This window comes from Tamandua tetradactyla, chromosome 18, assembly GCF_023851605.1.
Source record: "Tamandua tetradactyla isolate mTamTet1 chromosome 18, mTamTet1.pri, whole genome shotgun sequence".
Lineage (NCBI taxonomy): Eukaryota > Metazoa > Chordata > Mammalia > Pilosa > Myrmecophagidae > Tamandua > Tamandua tetradactyla.
Window position 1 is genome coordinate 66,654,690 of NC_135344.1, and position 25,432 is coordinate 66,680,121.

The following is a 25,432-nucleotide window of genomic DNA, read 5'->3' on the forward strand; positions in this document are numbered from 1 at the left end:
GATGCTAAGATAGGCAATATGGAGAAAAAATGGGTTTCGGATGGGGAAAATTAGTTTCATTTTAGATGCTCAGATTTCTTTGAGACATCTAAATGTATTTATTCAATAGGCATTTATATTTACAAATCCGAAGTCCAATGAAAAGGTCAAGGTTGAAGATAGGGATTTCGGAAGATACCAGCACATGGCCATAAAAAAGTGCATGATACCCCTCAAGAAATAGGGGCTTCCCATTCTTCAACTATCACCCCCTTTCTGAAAAGCCCACTGAAGCCGACTTCCATCCAATTACTAACTACCCTCTCCCCACTAATTTTGTAGATCTTCGTAAATATCTTTTTTATGGTCCTAATGTACTGCCCTACAATTATTTACATGTCTGTCTTCCCACTAAATTTTGAGGTGATCCAAGATGGAATTGTAACTTAATCATGTTTTATAGTCCCTGAAAGCAAGTAAGCCCTCAATAGATGAATGAATGAATGAATGGATGACTATCTTAAATAAATATTTTATAAATTAGGAAATGTAAAAAATGTTTCTTACTATACAGCTAATTTTTTTACTGAACTAAAATTAGGAGATAGCTCAGTATGTCATATACATAGAAAAGAATGATTTTTTATCTATGTTTATTCCCTTCCAGACACTATTTCTAATTACACAAATTTATCTTCTACCTAGTATTGAAAATTAGGAGAGCTTTTTCCAGTAGGTTTACAGACTATATTTTGAACATATTCCTTTTTTTGTATGAATTGGAGTAGTTAGTAAAGTTACAAAAACAAAAAAACAGAATGCCTAAAGATTCTGTAAATTACAGAGATTTATGGATTTTTCTCTTTACCCAGTAAGGAATTTTAAATTAAATAGTTTCAGGCACTTCTTTTATCTGTCAGTATTGACTATTCCAGGAAGTTATTACGAGGTCCCTATTCGAAAACCTTTGATTTTTATACCATGGAGCGCAACATACTTTAATTTCACCCAATAAAACATAATTACTTATTTAGACGTTAGAAGAGCCAGGGTAAGAATTTAAATCACATGTCAATAGGTTACCCTATAATTTTAGTTTCTTATTTTTCCCATGAGTGAAGAAAACAGCTGTGTTTCCATTCATGGTTGATAAAATCCATTTGTTGGTACTGTACTACCAAAGTTATTTTTTCAAAAGCAGTATCTGGCAACATTTTGATTTCGAGTTGTCACATGGGCTTAAATGAATCTTAAGAGGAGGAACTGCCAATTTTGAAGGGCTGCTGAAGGAGCTAAAATATTCATCAGACAAGAGGTCTGCCAAGAACTTCAATAGCCCAACTGCTTCCTCAAATTACCCACAAGACTTACACGCTTTGGGGAATGTTAACGTAATGAGAAAATTAGTTGCTTAGATACTCAGTTTGAAATCTGAACTGCTGAAATTAAACGGGAAGTAGCTAGCCTCATGCAAGGATAGAGGTTCGAGTCTTTGTAGAGTAAGAAAAATGGTGGGTATTGTTGAATGAGCGCTATTAGCACAGAACTCGGCAGATTTTGGATTAGGAGATTGGAAGAACGGAGAAACTGGCAAGGATTCTAAAAAAAAAAAAGAATCACCTAACTTACAAATTCTAGGCTGTTGGATATTTCCTTCGTTCAATAAATAAAGACTAAGTGCCTACCCATAGCTGCTGGTCCTCCGATTTCCGTGAAGGCAACCCCTTCTTGGTCAGGAGCGCGTGGTCCTCTGAGCAGAGCCCAACCTACTTGCACGTGTTTTATCATTGTCCATGACCTGACACCTGCCGGTTTTCTCAAGGTAATCCTCCCCCCTCTTGGCACCATACCCCGCCCCCTTTTTGGAACCTTCAGGTTTTAGATCAGAGGTTCTCAATCTTGGTTGCAAATGAGAATCACGTACGTTGTTTTTTTTTTCTAAACCGTACCATTTCTAAAGAGATTCTAACTTAACTGCTCTGGGGTTAGCGTAAGTATTTCGTAAAAACCCACCAGGTGATTCTACCAAGCAGGGAGAGTTGAAAACCACACCTTTGGAGCAGGGCCTCCTCTGCGGAAGCCCCTGCCCCACCCCACCCCCACTTCTGAGTCAATTCCAGCTTCTACTCCACATTCCAGCCTGCAGTGCAAGCATCAAGCATCGTCTCACCTCTGAGTCATTTCCCCACGCAGATAGAATAATCTCCCTCTACTTTAGGTCCCCATTATGCACGCTCCATAGTTCTAGCATAGCCCCAGAAAGAGGTTTCAAACTGTTTTCATTCACAGGTCTCTGCATAGAATAGAGTTCACCTCTCTAGCCCCTGTGTCAATAAACCAAGAGAAATGAGTGACAAATATTAACTCCTTTTAAAAGCCATCTTCTCTGGTTTAAACTAGCAGAACTCCTGGGCAAGTCTTCCAAAGACCACGATATGCCAAAGACCCATAAATTTTCTAAATTCTCCTCTGCAGACCTGGCAGTGCAGGCAAGAGATAGTGGGGCTGTGGAACAGAAGAGCAGGGCTGTAAAAATCCACCATAATCCCCACTGTTGGAGTACTCTGCCGTCAGGTCTTTGCAATCCATTTTGGTGTTCTGAAAATAACAATGATAAAATAACAATGTCAGGCATCGTTCCAAGATCTTTGCATAGATTTTCATTTCAGTCTCAAAACAATCCTATTTGTAAGATTACCCTCATGTACACTAAAGAAACTGACACTAAAACGTTACCTGTATGATTCCATGTTTGCAACAACCCCGTAGGAAAGTGAGGCTCAGAGAGACCAAACAACTTGCTGAAGTCACGTGGCTACAGGGCTAGGGAATGGGATCAAATCCAACTATGCCACTGAATTGTTTAAATGGTTGGGAAGCACCACCAGATGGAGTTTAACAACTGCTATGCCAGTGAGATACTTTTGCCTGCAACCACAGGTCAGATCCATTTAAACAGTAACCAGAAGTCCTGAGATAGGGTGGCACCAGGCCTGCTCTGGTTAGGACCTTCACTCCCTTCTCTTTTTCCTCTCTCCCCTCTGCATGGCCTGGATATCATTCTGAGGCTGGGTTCGTGACACCCAGACACAGCAGGCTTTTCCTAACAGATCAGGCACAAGGCGGTGGAATGGCCATGATCCACGCAAGGGTTGGAATGGATATGGGGAAGCAAACTGCAATCTCCATCACCTGGGATACTCTTGCATAATGCTTCTTTCTTTTGATTTTCACAACATATGTGATACGTGAGTTGTGGGGTTGTCTTCAAGGATGTTTTGTGCAGAGGAAAAAAACTAAAATTTTATTACATTAACATATGTGTAAAATTCCCCATTTTTAATTGTATAATACAATGGTATTAATTGCATTCACAATCACTACCATCCATTACCAAAACTTTTTTATTTTCCCAAAAGAATATCTATATACTTTAAATGTACTTTTCCCTCCCCCCAGATCCTGGTTTTAACCTCTAATCAACTTTCTGTCTTTACAAATTTATATCTCACAAAAGTGGAACAATACTGTCCTTTTGTGTCTGGTTAACTTTACTCAACATCAGTGTCCATCCATATCGTAGCATGTATCAGAATTTCATTTCTTTTTATGGCTGAATAATAATAACATAAACTTTTGGCCATTGTATGTATATACCACGTTTTTGCTTAACTATTCATCTTTTGATGCACACTTGGGTTATTTCCACCTTCTGGCTACTGTGAATAATATTGCTATGAATATTGGTGAACAAGTATCTGAGTCCCTGCTTTCAATTCTTTGGGATATGTTTCAGTTTGCTAAAGCTGCAGGCATGTAATATATCAGAAATGGGTTGGCTTTTAGCAATGGAGATTTATTAAGTTACAAGTTACAATTCTAAAGCCATGAAAATGTCCAAATTAAGGCATCAAGAAGAGGACACCTTCTCTGAGTAACAGCTGCTGGCATCCAGGGTTCCTCCGTCACATGGGAAGATACAAAATGACCTCTGCTGGTCCTTCTCTCCTAGTTCTTGTTTCAATGGCTGTCTCTAAATGTCTCTGAGCATTTCTCTCTCAGCTTCTCTGTGCTCTCTGACTTTCATCTTTTATCCTCTCATAAAGAACTCCAGCAAGGGGATTATGACACCTTGAATGGGCTGGGCCACATCTCCATGGAAACAACCTAATCAAAAGGTCCCTCCAAACTATAGGTCTGCCCCCATAGGGGCAGATTAAGAGGACATGGTCTTTTGTGTGGGTTCACAACAGCTCCAACCAGCACAGGCTTATATATCTAGAAGTAGAATTGCCAGGTCATATGGTAATTCTGTTTCACTCTATGAGGCATCACCAAACTGTTTTCCACTGTAGCAGCACAATTTTATATTCCCACCAACAATGTATGGAGTTCTAATTATTCTGTGTCCTCAATAACACATTGTTTTCTGTTTCTTAAACAATAACCATTCTACTCTAATTTAAAAAAAGAAAAAGCCATCCTAGTGATGTGAAGTGGTATGTCATTATGGTTTCGATAAGCATTTCCTTAATGACTAGTGATATTGACCATCTTTTCATGTGCTTACTGGTCCTTTTTATGTCTTCTTTGGAGAAATGCCTATTAAAGTCCTTTGCCCATTTTTAAATTGGGTTATTTGTCTTTTTGATGTTGAATTGTAGGAATTCTTCATATATTCTGGATATTAAGCCATCATCAGATACATGATTTCCAAATATTTTCTTCCATTCTCTTGGTTGTCTTTTCACTTTCTTGTTAATGCCCTTTGCTGCACAGAAGTTTTTAATTTTGATGAGGTCCAATTTATCCAGTGTTTTCTATTGTTGTCCTTACTTTTTCTGTTACAGCTACGAAACCACAGCCAAATACAAAGTCATGAAAACTTTCCCCTATGTTTTCTTCCAAGAGTTTTATGGTTTGAGTTCTTAGGTCATTGGTCCATTTTGAGTTAATTATTGTATATAGCTTGAGGTAGGGGGCCCCATTCTTTTTTTTTTAGCATGTGAACAGTCGATCTCCCCATTACCATTTGCTGATGAGACTATCCTTTCTCCATTGAACGTTCTTGATACATTTGTCAAACATCAACTGAACAGAGGGCTGTGGGAAGATGGCAGAGTAGGAAGCTCCAGAATTAAATCTTTCTATCAGAACAACTGTTAAGCAGGCAGGAACTATCTGAAACAACTATTTCAAAATTTCCAGAGTCAAAGAGATTGCTGTAAAGCATCCAGGGAAAAGCAGGAGGAAGAGGTGTAAAAACCAGTAAACTGCTGTCTCTGTGCAGTGGCTTTCAGTTCCCATGCACACTCTCATGGCAGACCACCATGGGATCCAGTCCTTAGCTAGCTCATTGGTGAAAAAAAGGGACATAAAAATACTCTTCCCCAAGAGCAGGGGTGGGTAGGGCCAATTGCTGATCACAGCTTTTGATTAGTGACTTTGGATTTCTGGGGGCCGGCCTCTGAAAACAGCCATCGTCCCAAACAATCTGGACAAAGGCAGCTGAAGAGACTTAAAGTTGCTATGCAGAGCTGCAGGGGACAGTTCAGGGTCTGCATTTGCTGGGCAGATCAAGAAAGTGCAGCTTTGGGAAGCTGTGGAATGAGCCCTTGATGGCCTTTGCGATTCCCTCCCAAGGGCAGTTTGGAGCCAATCTGTACCCTCTTTGTGGGTTCCTGGCCTCATTCCAGCTGAGAAAGACTAATTTGGGAAACTCTTCTCTGGCGTGGTCCCCTGTGGTGCTTTGAAGCTATATGTACCCCTAGGAAAACACATCTTAAACTTAATTCCTGGGCATATGGACCCATTGTAAGTAGAACTTTTGATGAGGTAACTGCAGTTAAGGTGTGACCCACCTCAGTCAGTATGAATCTTAATCCTATTACTGGAGTCCTTTATAAACAAGACAAAATTCAGACATAGGGAGAGAAAGCCACAGAGAGAACAACCAGAAGCTGAACATCAGCAGACTCTGGAGGAGAAAGGAGAGACCAGAGAAGCTGTCATATGCCTTGCCATGTGACAAACTAAGAACTAAGGCTCTTCAGCACCCAGCCCCAGAACACCAGTCTTTAGGGAGAAAGCATCCCTTGATGACAATTTGATTTGGACTTTGTTTTGGCCTTTAAAAAATGAGCAAATAAATGCACATGGTTTAACCTGGTCCATTTTATGGTATTTTCTTGAGCAGCCTAGGAAACTGCTCTTCCCAAATTTGCCCTTCAGGTGATAGCCAGTTGCCATGACAACAATTACAAGGAAAACAATATAGGAAACTATCGAGGCAGATGGCCTGAGGCAAAGGATTACCTGCTTTAAATGCCCAGAAGAGGGAAAACCAATGTCTTCTGGATGCAGAGGTGGCATTCAAACTCCTGTAAATAGGGGAACTCTGAAACCACCACCAGCACAAGCCCAGGACAAGACAGAGGTCCGAAAGACAGGGGAAACCCTGCAAACTGCATTCGCCTTGGGCAGATGGTCCTAATAGAAAGACTGAAGCTCAAGAAAATCTATGCCTTATCACCGGCTGGTTACAAATCCAAGAAACAGACATCCCAGGTAGTAAATCCCAGAGTTAGCGTTTTAAAATATTAAAATTTACAGTGTGCAACAAGAGTACAAGACAAAGAAACAGGAAATGATGGCCCATCCGAAGGTATAAGTTTAAAATCCAGAAAATACCAACAAAGAAGATAAAACTATGGATATGCAGGAAAAGACAAAAAAAATCATTTAAAAATGCTCAAGGACATGAAGGAACATAGGAAAACAATGAATTAACAATATGAGACTCTCTATAAAGAGATAGAAATTATTAAAAGGAACCAAACAGAACCACTGGAGTTGAGTGGAAGACCACAGTAACTGCAATGAAAAATTCCCAGGAGGGCTTCAGCAGCAGAATAGAGCGGGCAGGGGAAAGAATCCATGAACTTGAAGACAAGACAACTGAAATGAGTCAAGCTGAGTAGCAGAAAGGATAAAAAGAATTATAAAAAGCAAAATTTCTAAGAGACCTTTGGGATGCTGTGCTAGTTTGAAAGGATGTATGTACTCTAGAAAAGCCATCTTTTAATCCTAATCCCATTTTGTAAAAGCAGCTGTTTCTTCTAATCCCTATTCAGTACTGTATGCTTGAAACTGTAATTAGATCATCTCCCTGGAGATGTGACTCAATCAAGGGTGGTTGCTAAACTGGATTAGGTGGAGACATGTGTCCACCCATTCGGGTGAGTCTTGATTAGTTTACTGGAATCCCATAAAAGAGAATGACAAGAGAGAAAGGAAGGAGATTCAGAGAGAGCAGAGAATGCTGCAGCACCACGAAGCAGAGAGTCTCCCAGCCAGCACTTTGGAGACGAAGAAGGAAAACACCTCCCGGGGAGCTTCATGAAACAGGAAGCCAGGAGAAGAAGCTGGCAGATGATGCTGTGTTCACCATGTGCCCTTCCAGATGAGAGAGAAACTGTGACTGTGTTCACCATGTGCCTTCTCAGATGAGAGAGAAACCCTGAACTTCATCGGCCTTCTTGAACCAACGTATCTTTCCCTGGATGCCTTAGATTGGACATTGTTATAGACTTGTTTTAATTGGGACATTTTCTTGGCCTTAGAACTGTAAACTAGCATCTGATTAAATCCCCCTATTTAAAAGCCATTCTGTTTCTGGTATATTGATTCCAGCAGCTAGCAAACTAGAACAGACAAGGAAAGAGTTCTAAAACTGCAAGAAAAAAGCAAGGTGTTATGTACAAAGGAGTCCTAATTAGACTGAGTATTGATTTCTCATCAGATCCAATACAGGAAAGAAAGTAGTGAGGTTAAATGCTTACAGTGATGAAAGAAAACAACTGTCAAACAAGAACTGTATATTGGGTGAGATTTTTGTTCAAAAATGAGGGAGAGAGAAAGATATTCCCAGATAAACCATCACCACTAGATCTGCCCTACAAGCAATGCTGAAGGGAGTTCTTCAGATTGAAAGTCAAGGACCCTAGACAGTGGTTCAAAGTGGCATAAAGAAATAAGAACCTCCAGTAAAAGCAACCAATTATTTTGGAAATACAATATACAAAGATATAAATGGTAACAGGTACAAAAAAAAGATGGGGGGCAGTATGGAGGGGTATAGGAAAAGTATGTGTATATGCTACTGAAATCAAGTTGATATAAATCCAAATATGACATGTATTTTTTTAAATTTTTTATTAATTAAAAAAAATTATAAGAAACACAAACATTCCCAACACATACACTCAGCAATTCACAATATCATCACATAGTTGCATATGCATCATCATGATCATTTCCCAGAACATTAGCATCAATTCAGAAAAAGAAATAAAAAGTGACTTATGTATTTAGGATGTTAAATTTTAACCGCATGGTAACAAGGAAAATGTATCCAGTTGGAAATGAGAAGGTGCTCAATAAAGTATAACACAAAAAAGTCAAATAAATGTAAAAGTCAGCATTAACAGTAGAACTGAAGGACAAAAAAAGTTGAAGGCTAAAATAATAACTCCTGGGGAAGGTGGAGGAGTAGGGAGCTCCAGGACCCACTCCTTCCACCCAAAAACAACTGTTAAACAGGTAGGAACTGTCTGAAACCATTATTTTAAAACTCCAAAGGTCAGAACAACATTGTACAGCATCCAGGGGAAAGTGGGAGAAAGAGGCTGATAATCATGGTAAAGGATTGTAAGTTGCTCTTTCCTTGCGGCAGCTACCAGTGCCCATCGTGGGAAACAGCCACAGACAAAGATATTGTGCTTCCTCAGGGCTGCAGCGAACAGTTAGCTGAAGGGCTGCATTTGCAAGGCAGGCTGGGAAAGCTCAGCTTGGAGGAGCTGTCAAAGACCTGGGTGCCCTTCCTGACGCCATCCACAGGTCACTTTAGAGCAGGTCTGCACCTCCTTCACAGGTCCCTGGCCCTGTTTTGGCTGGGAAAGAAAAATTGGGGAAAGTCCTCCCCAGGTTGATCCTCTTTCCAGAATTTGCCCTCCAGGCAAAAGCAGCGTGAGACAATGAAAAGAATGGAAAAACTATAGATGCAGACAATATGGGATGAAGGTCTGCCTGCTTCAAATACCCAGGAGAGGGAGTTTGTCCCTGGGAAAAAGAAGGGACAACCAAACTCCTTTAACACAGAACTCCAAAATAGCTAACGAGCAAAAGCCCAGGACAAGACAAAGGCCCAGAAAGACAGAGAATGTATATCCTGCTGTTTGGGGGTGCACTGTTCTATATATGTGAGCTAAGTCTAGTTCATTTATCAAATTATTTAAGTTCTCTGTTTTCTCATTGATCCTGTCTAGATGTTCTGTCTATTGATGTAGTGCTGTATTGAAATATCCAACTGCTATCATAGATACATCTATTTCTCCCTTCAGTTTTACTAGTGCTTGTTTCATGTATTATGGGACACCCTGGTTAGGTACATAGATATTTATAATTGTTATTTCTTCTTGGTGAACTGCTGCTTTTGTTAATGTTAGGTCGGGGGAACGGGGAAGGGCACTGCAACTGGAGCTGCGGAAGCTGTGTCGCCCCTCCCAACCTGACTTCCAGAACTAATGAACCACCCCTTCCAGACGTCACCTGACCTCCATCCATAAAAGCTGCCTGTGCCAAAGCCCACACGCGCACTCACCTCCCTCCATCTTGGGTTTGGTGAGTTCTGCCTGGGAGCACAGAAATAACCCACACACACACACTTTAAATTTCCTGGTGTACCTTTCTTCTTTCTCACCCTTTCGCCTCCTAAACCTTTCAGTTAACATATTGTGTCCTTCTTTATCTTTTACAACATTTCTGCATTTAAAGTCTATTTTGTCTGATATTGGTATAGCTACCCCAACATTTTTTTGGTTTCTGTTGTGTGGAATACATTTTTCCAGCTTTTCACTTTCAATCTATTTTTATCCTGGGGTCTAAGGCAAGTCTCTTGTAGAGAGTATATAGCTGGCTCACATTTTTTTAAAATCCAGACTGCCAGTCTGTGTCATTTGATTGGGGAGTTTAGTCCATTAACATTCAATGTTATTCCTGTAAAGGCAGTGCTCACTTCACCATTTTGTCCTTTGGCTCTTATGTCATATCTTATCTTTGTTTTTCTTTTTATAGTTTTAGTTACCTTTACTGATAATCGTCATTTCTACATTCTCCTCCAAATTTCTCTCTCTTCTCTTCTCCTGTCAGCCTGCAGAATCCTTTAATATTTCTTATAGGGCAAATCTCTTGTTAACAAGCTCTCTCAGTTTCTGTTTATCTGTAAATGTTTTAAAAGAAGAGTTTTGCTGGATAGAGAATACATAGAGCTGACAACTTTATCTTTCAGTATCTTAAATATATTATACCACTGCCTTTTTGTCTCCATGGTTTCTGATCAGAAATCAGGACTTAGTCTTACTGGGCATCCACTGTATGTGATGAATTGCTTTTCTCTTGCTGCTTTCAGAATTCACTTATTATCTTTGGCATGTAGCATTCTGATTAGTACATGTCTTGAAATAGGTCTATTTAGATTTATTCAGTTTGGAATATGTTGTACTTCTGGACATGGCTATCTCAGTCTTTCATAAGAGTTGGGAAATTTTTTACCATTATTTCCTTAAATATTCTTTCTATCTCCTTTCCTTTCTCTTTTCATTCTGGAACATCCATGACATGAATGTTTATGTGCTTCTTGTTATAATCAATTTCTTGAAACCCTCCTACATTTTATGTATTCTTTTCTCTATCTGTACTTTTATCTGTTTGAAATTTTAACTTAACCACAAGACAAACAATCCAATCTTAAAATGTACAAGAGACTTGAATGCACACCTCTCCACAGAAGATATTCAGATGAGCAAAAAATACTTGCAAAGATGCTCAACATGATTATCCGTTAAGGAAATGCAAATCAAAACCACAGTGAGATACTATTTCATACCTGCCGGAATGCCTGCTATTTATTGAAAAAAAAAACAACAACAGAAAATTACAAATTTTGGAGAGGATGTGGAAAAAGAGGAACAATCATTCATTGTTGGTGGGAATGTAAAATGGTACAGCTACTGTGGAAGACAGTTTGGCAGTTCCTCAGAAAATTAAATATAGAATTACCATATGACCCAGCAATCCCATTTCTGTTTACATACCCCAAAGAATTGATATCAGGGACTCAAACAGACATTTGCACACCGATGTTCATATTAGCATTATTCACAATTGCCAAAAGATGGAAGCTAGTGGGGTTGAACATCTTTTCATCTGCTTTGTAGCCATCTGTATTTACTCTTTGGAAAAATGTCAAGCTTTTTGCCCATTTTTAAATTGGGTTGTTTGTCTTTTTATTGTTGAGTTGTAGGATTTCTTTACATTTTCTGGATATTAAAACCTTACTGGATATGTGAGCATACTCAACAGGTTTTTTCTCCTATTTTTCTCCTTTGCTGCCTTTTCACATTTTTGTCAAAGTTCTTTGAAGCACAAAAGTCTTCAATTTTGTGCAGGTTCTACTTTCAAATATATATTTTTTTACTGCATTTACACATTTTCTATTCGATTTCATTAAATAAATGTCTGGCTTAATAAAATCTTCCTGAACACTAAATAATTCTTTTAAATCTCATACATTAAATTAAATTTATATTTTGAATGTGAAGTTCTCTTCAATATTTTAGTCCTGGCTCTCAACTTATTTATGTGTCTGCATCAATAATGCATTTGCTCATTTAAAATTGAATTTACAAGGCCATTACTCTGATACCTCAATTATCTTAAAACATAACAAGTTTATGAAACGTATGTACAAACTTATTAACACAAAAAATACAAATTCCATTCATTTTGTTCCTTCAAATCTTCTTTGGCTTATTAGATGTTTCCCACTTAGGTTATGATTTTTCCATGTACTTACTGTTTGAGGTTGCATAACCATCAAAAATTTTGGCCAGGGTGCTAATTGAACCATTATTTGTGAGCCTGAGAGGACAAACAGAATTCTACTTGTTGTTGCAATGTCAATTACCCTTCATTTCAGAAAATGAAAGAGCAGGATCCTCTAATTCACTTCCTGGGAAGTCTGGTCCTTCCATATTACTTGACATTTTTGCATTTCTTTGGCTCTTAAGTTATGTAAATGTATTTTCCTTGACTCACTAAAGAATGTTAAATTTACTTGATTGCTCTATCTTTTCTATTTTTAGGGACTGGTAATTCATGTTGGTATTAAAATGATATCCAATTGAGAAAGTTGTTTCACCACTTCCTAGGTAATCTGATGGATTAGCTCTATACTAGACATATGGGCTGGAAATCACATGGTTTGGCTCTAACTCAGTGCCATACTTTCTCTCAATGCAAACTTTCTAAAATCCAGATTAGAAAACAGCCACCTGTCTAACTCGCAAAACTGGCTAGTGACAGGGCACCAACTTAAACCCAGTCTCCCCAGCACAAGCTGCAGCACCGTAACAGTACTGAATTTTACCTGAACCCTGTGATCTTAGAAAACAGTATAGGTCAGGAACCCCCACCCCACCCTCACCTGACCATTGTGTTATTGACCGAGAGACATCCTTAACTTACCCTTACAGTGGCTAAATTTTAAACAGGCTTCTTCCTTACTCTAAGATGCTGACCTCCTTCACTTGGCCCGTAAGAATCTAGAGAGAACCTGTTCCACCTGGCCTGGACAGCAAACGCAGGAGATAACATCATGTAACTGACACACCCAATTTTTTTTTTTTTTTTTATCTTCTCCCTCCAGGATTTTTCCATGAGCTCATCCCATGGGAATCCCCTGCTCAGAACCTTCTATAGCTGCCTTAGTCTGCCATGCTGCTACTATGAATAACACCCTTGGCTAAAACAATGGGAGTTTATTGGCTCATGTTTCTGAGTCCAGAAGAATTCCAAAATCAAGGCATCGGGAAGATGATACTTTCTCCCCAGAGTTTGTAACATTCTGGTGCTGGCTGCCAGCAGTCCCTGGGGTTCCTTGGCTTTTTTCCTTGCCTTCAATCACCTGGTGATGTCTTCTCTTTTCTTTTCCAGGTTCCTTTGACTTCCTGCTCCTTCCAGTGGCTTTCTTTGGCTACCTGTGAATTTCTTCTGCTTACAAAGGACTCCAGTAATTCTGATTAAGGCCCACCCTCATTCTGTTAGGCCATACTTCAACTAAAGTAACATCTTCAACGGGTCCTATTTACAATGGGTTCACACCCACAGGAATGAGGATTAAGATGAAGAACTTTTCTAAATTGTCGATCTACACACTGCCCTTTCTCCTTAGAGTAAAAGCCAGGTTCTTACAGCACCTGCAAGTCCTATACGATTGGCTAGCCTTGTCCCCCCTTTCCACACCTTTCTAATCTTATTTCCTCCCCTGCTTCCCCTCCATTCTGTTTGAATCCCTGGGCTGCTTTGCTGCTCCCAAACATGCCAAGCACATCCCTGCCTCAGAGCCTTTGCGCTCGCTGTTCCCTTTACTTGGAATGCCCTTCCCTCAGTTCTTTGCAAGGCTCACCTCCTCATGGCCTCCAGGTCTCTGTTCAGATGCTTAGAAGTCGCCAACTGGAAAAACTTTCACCAACAACCTTTTATAAAATAGCTGCACACATTCTGTTGCAAGTTGGGCTCCTGGACAAGATTGTTGTGCAAAATGTTTATTAGGGATCAGCACCTGTGAGGGGAAAAGGGAAGCGCAGAATTGTGCAGAAGGAGAAGTTGAGTTGCTATGCAGGCCCAACAGGTCTCGGCCAGCCCAGTGGGGACTTCTAGAGCAAGTGCTGCAGCCAAACTTGTCCCATACTGGCTGAATTGTCCGGCCCTTTCTACCCCTATGTGCTCAGCCACCAGACACAAGCTGCCTGGGGAAGGGCATGACCTCCTATAGCTGAGATGACACTGAAGGAGTAGCAAGTTTTTTTCTTGAAGGGGGATCTGAGTGGCCATCATGGTCCCCACCTGTCCCCCACCATCTCCCTCCCCTCACACCCACTATAACGAAATTCCATGAGGACAGGTCCTTTTTCTCAAAAAATCACTGATATATCACCAGTACCTAGAAAAATGATTGGTTCACAGTAGATCTCAGTAAATGTTGGTTAAATGAATGAATGAATGAAATCAGTTACTAGACCGGTAGGAGACCTTATTAAGACTATGTGTGAAATGATGTATTCATTCAAATTTGTATCCCAACAAATAATAGAGCTCCTTTGATCTTTTTATTATGCAAATGTTTTAATCTGTCTTCCCCCATATCCGATAACATTGTAGAATGAAGAATAACAGAAGAATGATGTACCTTTAGCAACCTGAGTAAGAACAGAAATTCTCTGTGAATTTCTTCCTTCAGGTTTCTTCCAGAGAGACTGTGTATTAGTTAAAGTTCTCTAGAGAAACAGAACCAACAGGAGATATCTGTAAATATGAGATTTATAAAAGTGTCTCATGCAACTGTGGGAATGGAAGAGTCCAAAATCTGTAGGCCATTCTGAAACCCTGCAGCTCCAATGAAGGTTCTCAATGAACTTCCCAGGAAGACTGGCTAGCTGAAGTAGAAAGACAAATTCTCTTTTCTGAATTCTCTTTAAAAGCCTTCTGGTGATTAGATTAACATTGCCTATTGCAGAAGACACTTCTCTTAACCGACTGCAGATATAATCAGCCATGGATGCAACCGATGTGCTCATGATTTAAGTCCATGAAATGTCCTCACAGCAACAGATAGGCCAGTGCTTGCTTGACCAGACAGCTGGGCACCAACAGCTGGCCTAGATGACACAAGAATCTAACCACCACGGGCAGCATGGCAGAGTAACAGAGTACTGCACAGGAGTTCTGGGGACCCTCCTCTTTCAGGCACGGTCTGTTCCCGAATGACTTTGACCCTGAGCAAGTCACAGCTTGGCTGGATCTCAGTTTTCTTCTTTCTTTTGCATGGCCAGGCACCAGGAATCAAACCTGGGTCTCCAGCATGGCAGGCAAGAACTCTGCCTGCTGAGCCACCGTGGCCCTAAATGCTACTTTCTTATTTAAAGGTCTTACAAGTGTCATCTTGTCTATGAAGTCTTTTTTTTTTTTTTTTTTAACATTTTTATCAACAAAACAACATACAAACATTCCATACATGGTGTACAATGGCTCACAATATCATCACCTAGTAGTATATTATGAGATCTTCTTAGGTCATCCTTTATCTACCCGCTTTTTAAATTCTTCTAGCATTTTAATTCCTTCAATGCCACTCTTATATGTATAGTCTAACTAGAATATAAGTTCTTGAAGCTAAGAATTAAGTTTTATTTATTTATGATAGCATTTACTAACAAAAAATATACTGATTGACATTAACAAAGTCACTGCAAATTCAAATTCTTCCACATACTGAGATAACAAATGGCCAAGTAAGTAAAAGCCAGATTCTTTGAAATCCAGGTACTCAAGGTTATAAAAAAATCCCTTTGTATTTCTTACTAAACTTAACTGATTTCTTAAATAGAATGTTTGGATCATTAGCATATTTTAATTTTATATTTACATATTATATTTATATATTATAAAATGTATAAGTTTACTATACTTTATTTATATTATCATTACCAGGTACATTGCTCAGTTTATGTTTATATTTCCCTCTGTCTGTTCCAATATACCAGAAAGCAAAAAGGAATATTTACATAATTATTCAGTAATTGAAATCATCCCTTAAATCTTAATTTCTCGGATATGTTTGGTGATAACAATTACAGAGTAAGTCCCAGCTAATTCAGACATAGCACAGATGGGGCCAACTAGAGTAGTATCAGTCCTTAGCGACTATATAATAAATACAACCTCCTGGGCAATTCTCACATAAGCATGTGCTTATTTAATAATGCATTACATTACATTACATTTAATAATACCATAAAGTCTTTTAGTTTCTTTAGGTGGAAGATCACTTGTTCCTTAAGGAACTGATGACAGGTGGTACTATAACTGTGGCTCTGGAGGTTTAAAATAATTTGCCAGCGCCATTGACTCACTAAATGGAAGCCCTAGGATTTAACTTCTAGCTTTCTTGCTGAGGGCTTAGCCTCTTTTTATTGCGTCACAATAACATCTCACTATAGTAAGCATCATCTTGAGGATTCCCAAACAGGATGTGCCTGTGAACTTGTCCCAATATGTTTCAGGTCAGCTCCTAAACCTATCGTCCTTCCAACCAGACACCTAATATGGTACACACAGAAGGAAGTAAATCTGGCTTAATTTAGCAGCATCTAGAAGGAATTGCTCACACCTCCCATTCTTGAAAGCTTCCCCTTGACTATCACAGATAGCCATCTGATCCGGAGAGTTATCTGCGGCCACGATCTGGAGGGTACTTTAAATCAGAACAAGATAAAGCAACAAAAAGAGTTATTCAGGAATGAAGGGACATGCACCAAAGGAACATGCACGCACTCTGAAGAGTTTATTGTACAATCAATATAAATGTATAACAAACTATGAGTAACATAGAGTGAGTTTCTTAAGCCAACTCCCAATTTGTTCTCACTAAAATTAATTTAGGAAGGTTGCTTTTGTTCTGTTACAGTTCAAATATCCTTTAGCTTTTTTCTTTTGCAGTCAAATTTCTGTTCATCTAGTTCTTTGTGTCCAACTGTCTACGCTTGATCAATTATTTCCTTGTGCCAAATATTGCCAGTTCTCTCAATCTCTGTTAACAACTGCTCAAAGTGTAGATTTTAAGAAGATTTAATAAACCACACTGCTAAAGAATTTGCAGAATCCCTGTCTTCCTTTCTACCTGCCTGAGGACAGCTAGTCTCTATTTGCTGATCTGCAGCTCTTGGCCTGTCTCTGAGCAGTCTCTGCCACCTCTGAGTTCTGCGCCAAAGTCAAATAGGAAGAAGGTTTCCATTGTCTTGTTGTAGTGGGGAGGATTTTCTAGAGAGTGGCTCAACCTGCAAACAGTTTTCTCCACCATCCAGTCATGAAGGCCTCATACTTTTCTCTGCACTTGCTACCGTAGTCCCTTTTTTGCTAAAGTGGAGAGAAGAGACTGAACCTCAAATACCCAACACCCCAATCTTCCTCCTTCAGCTCCTGTCTGGGCCAGAACTGAACTAGGGAAGTGGGAAGCCCGTGGATTTCTTGGCTTGATCTATCAAGGTATCCATCTGGACAGGAATCTGTGGGTGGATGCTGTGCGTGACATTTTCCTTGGGGCTCCTGGAGGAGGTGAATTTTGAGTGGGACTGATACGGGAGGTAAGGCTGCTCTTTGGTACAGATGAAGTCCTCCCATATTGAGGTCAAAGAGCACGAGCAAATGCTGGGAGATGTGACCAGATACGGAGTGGAATTATAGGCTTGAAAACATTGTAAACCACAAGCCGAGCTGAGATAAGTCTAAATGACCTACTTTTTCTTTGTTATTTTTTAATAATTCTAAATTGTATCTAATTCTATAATTTTAAAAGTATTATTATTAAAGAGTAGTTTAGTTTAGTTTAGTTCTGTTTCCTCATTGGGTTTGTATAAATAAGAAAACTCCCACACTAAACCACAGAGTTCATTATCTGTGGCCAGCAAGTCCCTATTTAGAAGGGAGAACCCCAGGACAGTACAGAAATCTTTGAGCTGCTCTTTGAGCATCAGGAGGCTCTGAAGAGGGGTAGACCACTTAGTATAGTAGAAAGAAGATGGGCTTTGGAGTCAACAAACCTGGGATCAAACTTTATGGTTGTGTGACCTTGAGCAAGTTAATCTCCTTGGATCTCAGCTTCTTATGGTTAAGAAAGGAATATTAACTATCAAGTAGGGTTTTTTTGAGAAATAGTTAAAAAATGTAAGTAAAGGACTTAGAATATACCAAATTAGTTATTCTTAAGCTGTGGAGCTTTCTAAAAACACACGCTCAGATTCTGCTCCAGTTGGAGCTCCACTGCTGATTTCTATGCTTTAAAACAGTCATTCCTGCCAAATATTCATGCAAAACTCCTTTCCTAATTTAGTTGTTCAGTGTTTTTGACACTTCTTGCCATTATCTACATTGCATTAACCTTGATAAAGTTTATGAAGTTTCTTTTCTTTCATGCCACACCTGTTGTAACACAACAATCCACCAATATTTTCTCTCAGTGTTTTAGATATTGGGTTTTCAGGTTTGATTGTTACCAGATGCTCTCCTGGCTAATTTGGTGATCATATCATGGAGGTGAGAGAGGAAGCAGTGGGCTAGGCAGTAGCTCTGCAAGAAAAGCAGTGTAAATTCCAGCAGCAAGCCTGAGACCATTCACTCAGAGCATCTGGAGACAGGTCAACCCTTCTGGGTCGCCTATTTCCCTTTCTTACCTAGAAATGCATTACCCTTCTCACCTCCACCCCCACCCTTCTCTGTGCCTTACAGAAAAATTTCCAGATTTCTTTTTAAAGTATGCAACACTGATGATAACAAGTTATTCTTCCACCTAGGAATGGCCCAGGCTTGTTGGTTAACAACTTGTTCCTTTACAAGTACCAAAGGCTAAATTTAATAGTTGTAACCATTTAATGGATGGGGTCACTGATGCCTAGAGAGAGGAAGTTAACTTGCCCAGAATCAAGGCCATGATGGCCTTCTTGCTGATTAACAGATAACTACTGAGCACTGTCCAAGGGCTCTGCCTTTACTAAATCATGTCATCCTCACAATATCTACAATAGTATCTTCATTTTTTTAGAGGTGGAAAATGAGGCACCATGAGGTGAATAACTGCATGTGGTCTTACAGGTCATACGTGACAGAGCAGTCAGCTTCTGGAGCCCACCCTGCACTATCTCATTAGGGGTCCAGTCACTGTGTCTGGAGTTGGGGGCATTTTAGAAAACAAACAGAAAAGGCTCAGCTTCTATTTGTAGAAATGCACTGAAACCCAGCTGCTTCGAGACCTTATCTCCTGTTTATTGCCCCCAAAGTAAAATATCAGATAGTAGGATGTTTAATCTAAATAATGAGCTTTTTGATTTAAAAAAAAAAAAAAGCAAACCTGCTCTATAGAACGATAATTCTGTAAAAGGTTATGCAAAACAGAATTTTAAAAATAAGGACGTAGAGTGGTTTTATCTCAATGATCCTTCCTTCCCAAGACTGAAGGAAGATGGAAAAAGAGAGATCAGGCCTGCTAATTTTATAGCATTTCTAGAAAGCAGCATTTGAGTATCATTGCCTCTAGTTTCCTTGGTGAGCAGATTCCTGCACAAAGGAGAAAGAAGGTCAACACTTCCAAATAACTTCAAACCAACTCCATAAAGCAAGGCTGGCCAATAACTGCTGCCAGCAGGTAAGAAGAGTTCCAGGGAGAGCAGCTCAGCTGGGTGCCTCCCAGCTAGGCCTGCCAGCTTCAGCAAATATAAATACAGATGCCCAAGGAAATTTGAATATCAGATAAACAATGAATAATTTTTTTATATAAGTATGTCCCTATTGTTTATCAATTCAAATTTAACTGGGCGTTCTGTATTTAATCTGGCAACCCTACTCCCAACCCTGAGAAAAAGTGTACATTACAGTAATGCTCACGGCAGCATTATTCATGATTTCCAAAAGGTGGAAGCAACCCAAGAGTCCGTCAACAGAGGAATGGATAAACAAAATGTGATGTATACACACACAATGGACTATCTTTCAACCTCAAAAAGGAATGACGTTCTAATACATCCTACAACATGGATAAACCTTGAAGGCATTAGGTTGAGAGGCACAAAAGGACATATATTGGATGATTTGATTTATATGAAGTAACTAGAGTATGTAAATTCATAAAGACAGAAAGTAGTTTACAGGATATCAGAAGCGGGAGATGTGGGGAGGTGGAGGACTGGTCAGTTAGTTTGATGAGTACAGACTTTCTTTGGGGGCTGATGAAAAAGTTTTGGTAACGGATGGTAGCACAATATTGTGAATGCAATTAATGGCCCTGAATTGTATATGCCAAAGTGATTGAAGCAGGAAATTTTGTGTTGTACAGAAAATAATTTTTTTAAAAAAAAAGAAGAAAAAGTGTAGTTTCTTCTAGATCCATCCAACTTCTTGCCTCGTTTTATCCCAAAGAGGTGAATTTCTTGCATTAAAGAGAAAAGTTGTATGTGAAATGACCTAGGAAATTTAAACATGACTGCTGTAAATCAAGGCAAAGCACCACTGGTATAAAGTGGGTTTTACTGTTGTTATTCTTCCCAAGTAAAAGAAACAATTCAAAATCATGTAAAAACTTCTGGCTTGGGAATGAAGAGAAACAGGCTGTAGCTCAGTGCTGTTGTCTGACCCTGTCATCAGCTCCCTGTGTTCCCCACAGCTGCTTTCTTCTCCTTTCCTTCCTCCACCCAGGAGCTTCAAGCCTGGCATCTGTTACTGGCAGTGGGAGCTCACTCAGTGGTAGAGGCTTGAAGAAGTCAGGAAGGAAGGTAGAGGTGGGAAGATGTGTGTGTGTGTGGCTGGCAAGTTGAGAACAAACCATAGTTTAATATTTTAAAGTATTTATTAATATGATTAGATTTTAGTTATTCTATCCATAATATATGCATGTTGTTTTAATAGAAAATTAAAAGTATCCGTATCTGTCCTTGAAAAGAGAGCTAGAGAGAGCTGGGTAGCAATGCCGTGCTGCCACTAGTTAGCTCCAGCACCTTCCTGAGCACAGGTTTTGCACAGATTCTTCCCGTGTGAAATGGCAGAGCTGGCCTGGAAGACCTTGAAGTTCTCTTCCTGCTCTAGAATTCTTTAAATAATTCCTCAATGGGCTTTTGTGGGCTGCAGGCGTTTCATAACTCGGGCTTTTGTGGGCTGCAGGAGTTTCATAACTCAAAAAGAGAATCGTATCACCATTTATCTAGTTCCAGCTGAAGGGACAAACTAGCTTCAGCTTTGCTGCTGCATAGCAACTATAAAGTGAAAAAGACTGAACCTAAGTAAAAAAACAAATAAACAAACAAACAAAAAACACCCTCCTTATTAAGTAATAGTGGCATTCATTCTCCTGCACTAGAAAAACTTGCCAAAGGAGCAGTTGTTCAAAGGCAATTGCCTTCAAGCCCTGGCTCTGAAGCCTCCTTTTGAATTAACATTAACCCTTTTGAGTCCTGACCCAACAAATAGGAAAGGTATAAGATATATAATCTTAAGCTTTCCACCCCCAACTGTCTAAGGATGTTCTGAGGATTCTGAAATTCCATCTTTTGGAGCTATTTCCCAGCAAAGAAAATGCTTTCCTAATCTCTGTGTTTCCTTGCTTACTATTAGTCACCACGTGTTCCCCAGCCTTCAGTCAAGAAAAGTGCTTACCTCTCTGGCTGTTCTCAGTTCCTCGGGTATATGAGCATACTTCTCTTACCCACATAAATGTTTTGTACCTTGATTATTTAATTCTAAATATCAACAAGATCCGTTAGCGTATGGCTGAAATAGGTACAAATTTTACAACTCCTATTTATTTTGTACTACAAATGAGAAAAAACGTAACAGCTATTTAAATACAGCCAGGCAGAGCCAAATGTGGTTCAGTTGCATATAAAAATGCATGAGTCTAAATTTAAAACTCATTTCAAAATTCAAAAATTTTTGAAAACTATGCTTTAATAGCACTTTCCAAAGTTGTTGAACTGTGAGATGAAAAACTTCAAATAGAAAAATCGATTGCCTTTAAAGCGATATTAATAACAATAAAAATTTTATCATTATTATAAAAATATTTGGCCTTGAAACATCCCTTTCCTCAAACAACTTGAAGCACTTAACAATACACTTGTCCTCAAGACACAAGGGTTATGGATGGGGAACATTATTATAAAGGAACAGAGAGAGTTTTGCATTACTCGAGCTATATATCAATGTTCAAAATGAAGGGAGAAAGCTTCCTTTTTCTATTTTCTTTTTGAATCAATATGGATAACTAATCAAGATAAATTAGTTCCCAAAGCAGATCTAGGTTAACTCTCTATCCAGCTTAAATTAACCAGACAATTGCCAACTCTCTTATATTCTTGGTCAAATCTATCCATGCTTAACATCTGGCTTGGGATAAAAACTATCTTTAAGAAGAGTGTAAGTTCAGTTCTGTCCCCTGGAGCTCAGGGAGGGAGGGAGGAGAGCATTCCTGACTTTCTTTCATCTGTTACCCACATGAAATTTTCTTGATGGGGCCAGTCTTATGTCTGCCAGTCCCCAGAGACTCCTGCCCACTGCAGCCGTTGTGGCCCCACCAGTGAAGTACTGAGAGTGTTGACAAGAGCCTACCAGCAAAGGCACTTCTGGGGTCTGTGACAAGATGCCAGGGTCACAGCAGAGGGCTCCCTGTTTCACCATGGCCTGAGTTTCCCAAGGCCACTGTCTAAGATGAAGGGGGAAGAGACAAATTTGAGGTACCCAGAAGTTATTGAGTCACCTCCACAATGGATTCTAGTTTTGGATCAGACTTTTACATCCCAGAATGGTTTTTCTTTGGGTTCAACCCTTCTCCTGCATCCCTGAGTCTCCCCAAATTCTACCTTGGCTCACCTTCAGGGAAATCAGCCTTGCAGCCTCATCTTCCATTATCTTATCTTCAGCTTCTCCCTCCCTTCCTTCCTTTCTGAACTGTTTTGTTCCTTTCTCTCTCTCTGCTCTTGCTAAACCTCCCATGACTTTCCCACCTTTTACAACTAGAGCCTTTCAGAAGACACTGTATTCTAGAGCAGCACTGTTTAGTTGAAATATAAGGCAGGGCAAGTATAATTTAAATTTCTCTGGTGGCCAAATCAAAAAAATAAATAAACAAAAGAACCTAATTTTAATAATATATTTTATTTGACCTAATATATCCCTAATATTTTCACTTCACTATGTCATTAATATAATAACTATTGGCCTGTTTTTTAATTCTTTTTCATACTAAGCTTTTGAAATCTAGTGTACGTCTTATACTTACAGCACTCTTTGATTTCAACTAGCCACATTTCAAATGCCTAATAATCACATGTGGCTTGTGGCCATTATTTTAGTTTCTTTGTTGCTAAAGCAAATACCATGCAATGCGTTAGCATAAACATTGGAAATTTATTGGTTCATGGGTTTGAAGCTATGAGGAGTCCAAATCATGGAATATCATCAAAGGGATACTTTTCTCCCTGAAGTCTGAGGTCCTGGGGCTGGCTGCTGGTGATCCTTGGCGTTTGGCACCTCTGTCAAATGGCTATGCACATGGTGGCCTGTCCAGGTCTGCCCCCTTTCTCCTGGGTTCTGTTGGCTTTGAGCTTCTGCCTGCTCCCTCTGTGGCTTCTCTTTCTCTTTGGAATCTAGCTCCTAGAAGACTTTCAGTGATTGGATTAAGGCCTGCCCTGATTAGGGTGGGCCACACCTTATCTAAAGTAACCTCATCAAAAGGTCCTTTTTATAAGATTTCACACCCACAAGAATGGATTAAGTTTAAGAACATGTTTGTCTGGGGTACATGGCTCCAAGCCACCACACCATCATATTGAACAGTACAAATCTAGAGACTAATTTGTCTGCTACTGTGGCAGAGATCGATCATTGCCTCTCAATATTCATTAGGCAGTTCTAATTTAAAATTAGAACCCCAAGTTTTAGGTTCCCTTTCTTGGTTTCCCCTGTCAAGGGTGTGGTCATGTGGCTAAATTCAGGCCACTGAAAGGTAAGTGGAAGCATGCAGTGCCCTGAGGATGGGCGGTCTCCTTAAAGGAAAAAGGTACAGATTCCTGTTCAACTCTTCCTGGGCTTAACATCCAGCTTGGGATAAAAAAATCTTTAAAAAGAGTAAGCTCAGTTCTGTCCTCAGGAGCGGGAAAGAGAAGAACATTCCTTGCCTTCTTTCATCTATTGGAATGAGCCTGGGTCCCTGAGGCTTCAAGGAATTATTCTCCCAGTCTGGGGCTTCCACATGACAGAGAACTGAACTTCTACCTGATTTTCTGAGCCTAATATTATTTGATACCTCTACATGAGATGGTTTTTGCCTAACAAAATCAGTTACAAGAAGTAGCAGGAAACCTTGGAAAACATTTTGTGGCAGTATCCTCCCCAATATCTTCTCTAAACGCAGTCTGTCTTCCAGAGATGGAGGACAAAGACCCTTTGATTCAGTACATAAACTTAAAAAACCGGTGTGATCGAATGAATCATGTGCCACAATTTAGACATGTTTTTTGTCTTAATCCACATTCCTGTAGGTGTGACCCATTGAAAGAGACCCTCTGGAAGATGTTATTTTAAATTAAAGTGTGGTCCAGCTGAATGAGGTTGGGTTTTAATCTGGATGACTAGAGACTTTATAAAGAGAAAGAAACCAGAAACTAGAGTGAGAGAAAGCCACAGGGAGGACCCAGAACCTGGAAGTCAGTGGGAACCTGGAAGAGAAAGGAGAGGATATGGCCATATGACAGGAAGCAGAGATGAAGGCCAAGGAACCCCGAGGATTGCAATGAGCCAGCACCAGAACCCTGAGGGCCCCAGGAGAAAAGCAAGTCTTCTGGCTCCTGAAACCATGAGACAATACATTTCTATTATGTAAGCCAAACCACTGTGTGGTAACTGTCATAGCAGCCTGTCAAACTAAGACGAGGAGGCTCTATCATAGCTCGTTCACAGATACTGAGAAAGAAATAGAATCACTGCATCTCTTTTTTTAATTAAAAAAAGATTTAATTAGAGAAGTTGTGGCTTTATAGAAAGGTCATGCATAAAATACAGAATTGCCATATACCACCCTATTATTAACACCCTGCGTTGGTTGTGGTTCATTTATTACAACTGATGAAAGCAGATTTTTATAATTATGATGTTAACTATAAAGTCCATGGTTTAACCTAGGGTTCACTGTGTTGTACAGTTCAAGGTTTGTTTTTAAATTTTTATTTTAGTCTCACAGGGAAATGCAAATCAAAACCACAAGAAGATACCATTTCCCTAGATACCCACTAGAATGGCTACCATTAAAAAAGTAAAATTTACAAATGTTGGAGAGGATGTGAAGAAACAGGAACACTCATTCATTGCTGTTGGGAATGTAAAATGGTGCAACTAATGTAGAAGACAGTTTGGCAGTTCCTCAGAAAGTTAAGTACAGAATAACCATGACCCAGAAATCCTACTTCTAGGTATATACAGACATGCCTTGGAGATAATGTAGGTTCAGTTCCAGACCACCACAATATAGCTAATACTGTAATAAAGTAAATGTTTTGTTCCTCAGTGCATGCATTTTTTGGTCCTCAGTGCCTATAAAAATTATGTTTAAACTATACTATAAATGTGCAATAGCCTTATGTCTAAAAAAACAATGTACAAACCTTAATTAAAATGTGACACAGAGACACAGAATGAGCAAATGCTGTTGGAAAAATGACACCGATAGACCTTCTCATTGCAGGTTGCCACAAACCTTCAATTTGTAAAAAAAAAAAAAATGCAGTATCTATGAAGTACA

General features: G+C 39.5%; 1 protein-coding gene across 1 annotated transcript in view; it reads right to left on the reverse strand.

Annotated features, from left to right (window-relative positions):
* Window positions 1-2,330: 2,330 nt before the first annotated feature.
* LOC143662295 (uncharacterized) overlaps window positions 2,331-25,432 on the reverse strand; it is a 161,878-nt gene continuing 138,776 nt past the window's right edge. The window contains exon 4 of the mRNA XM_077135900.1: window positions 2,331-2,577. Within this exon, the coding sequence (XP_076992015.1) occupies window positions 2,550-2,577 (28 nt within the window). The 3' untranslated portion in view covers window positions 2,331-2,549. The remainder of the gene's footprint in view (window positions 2,578-25,432) is intronic.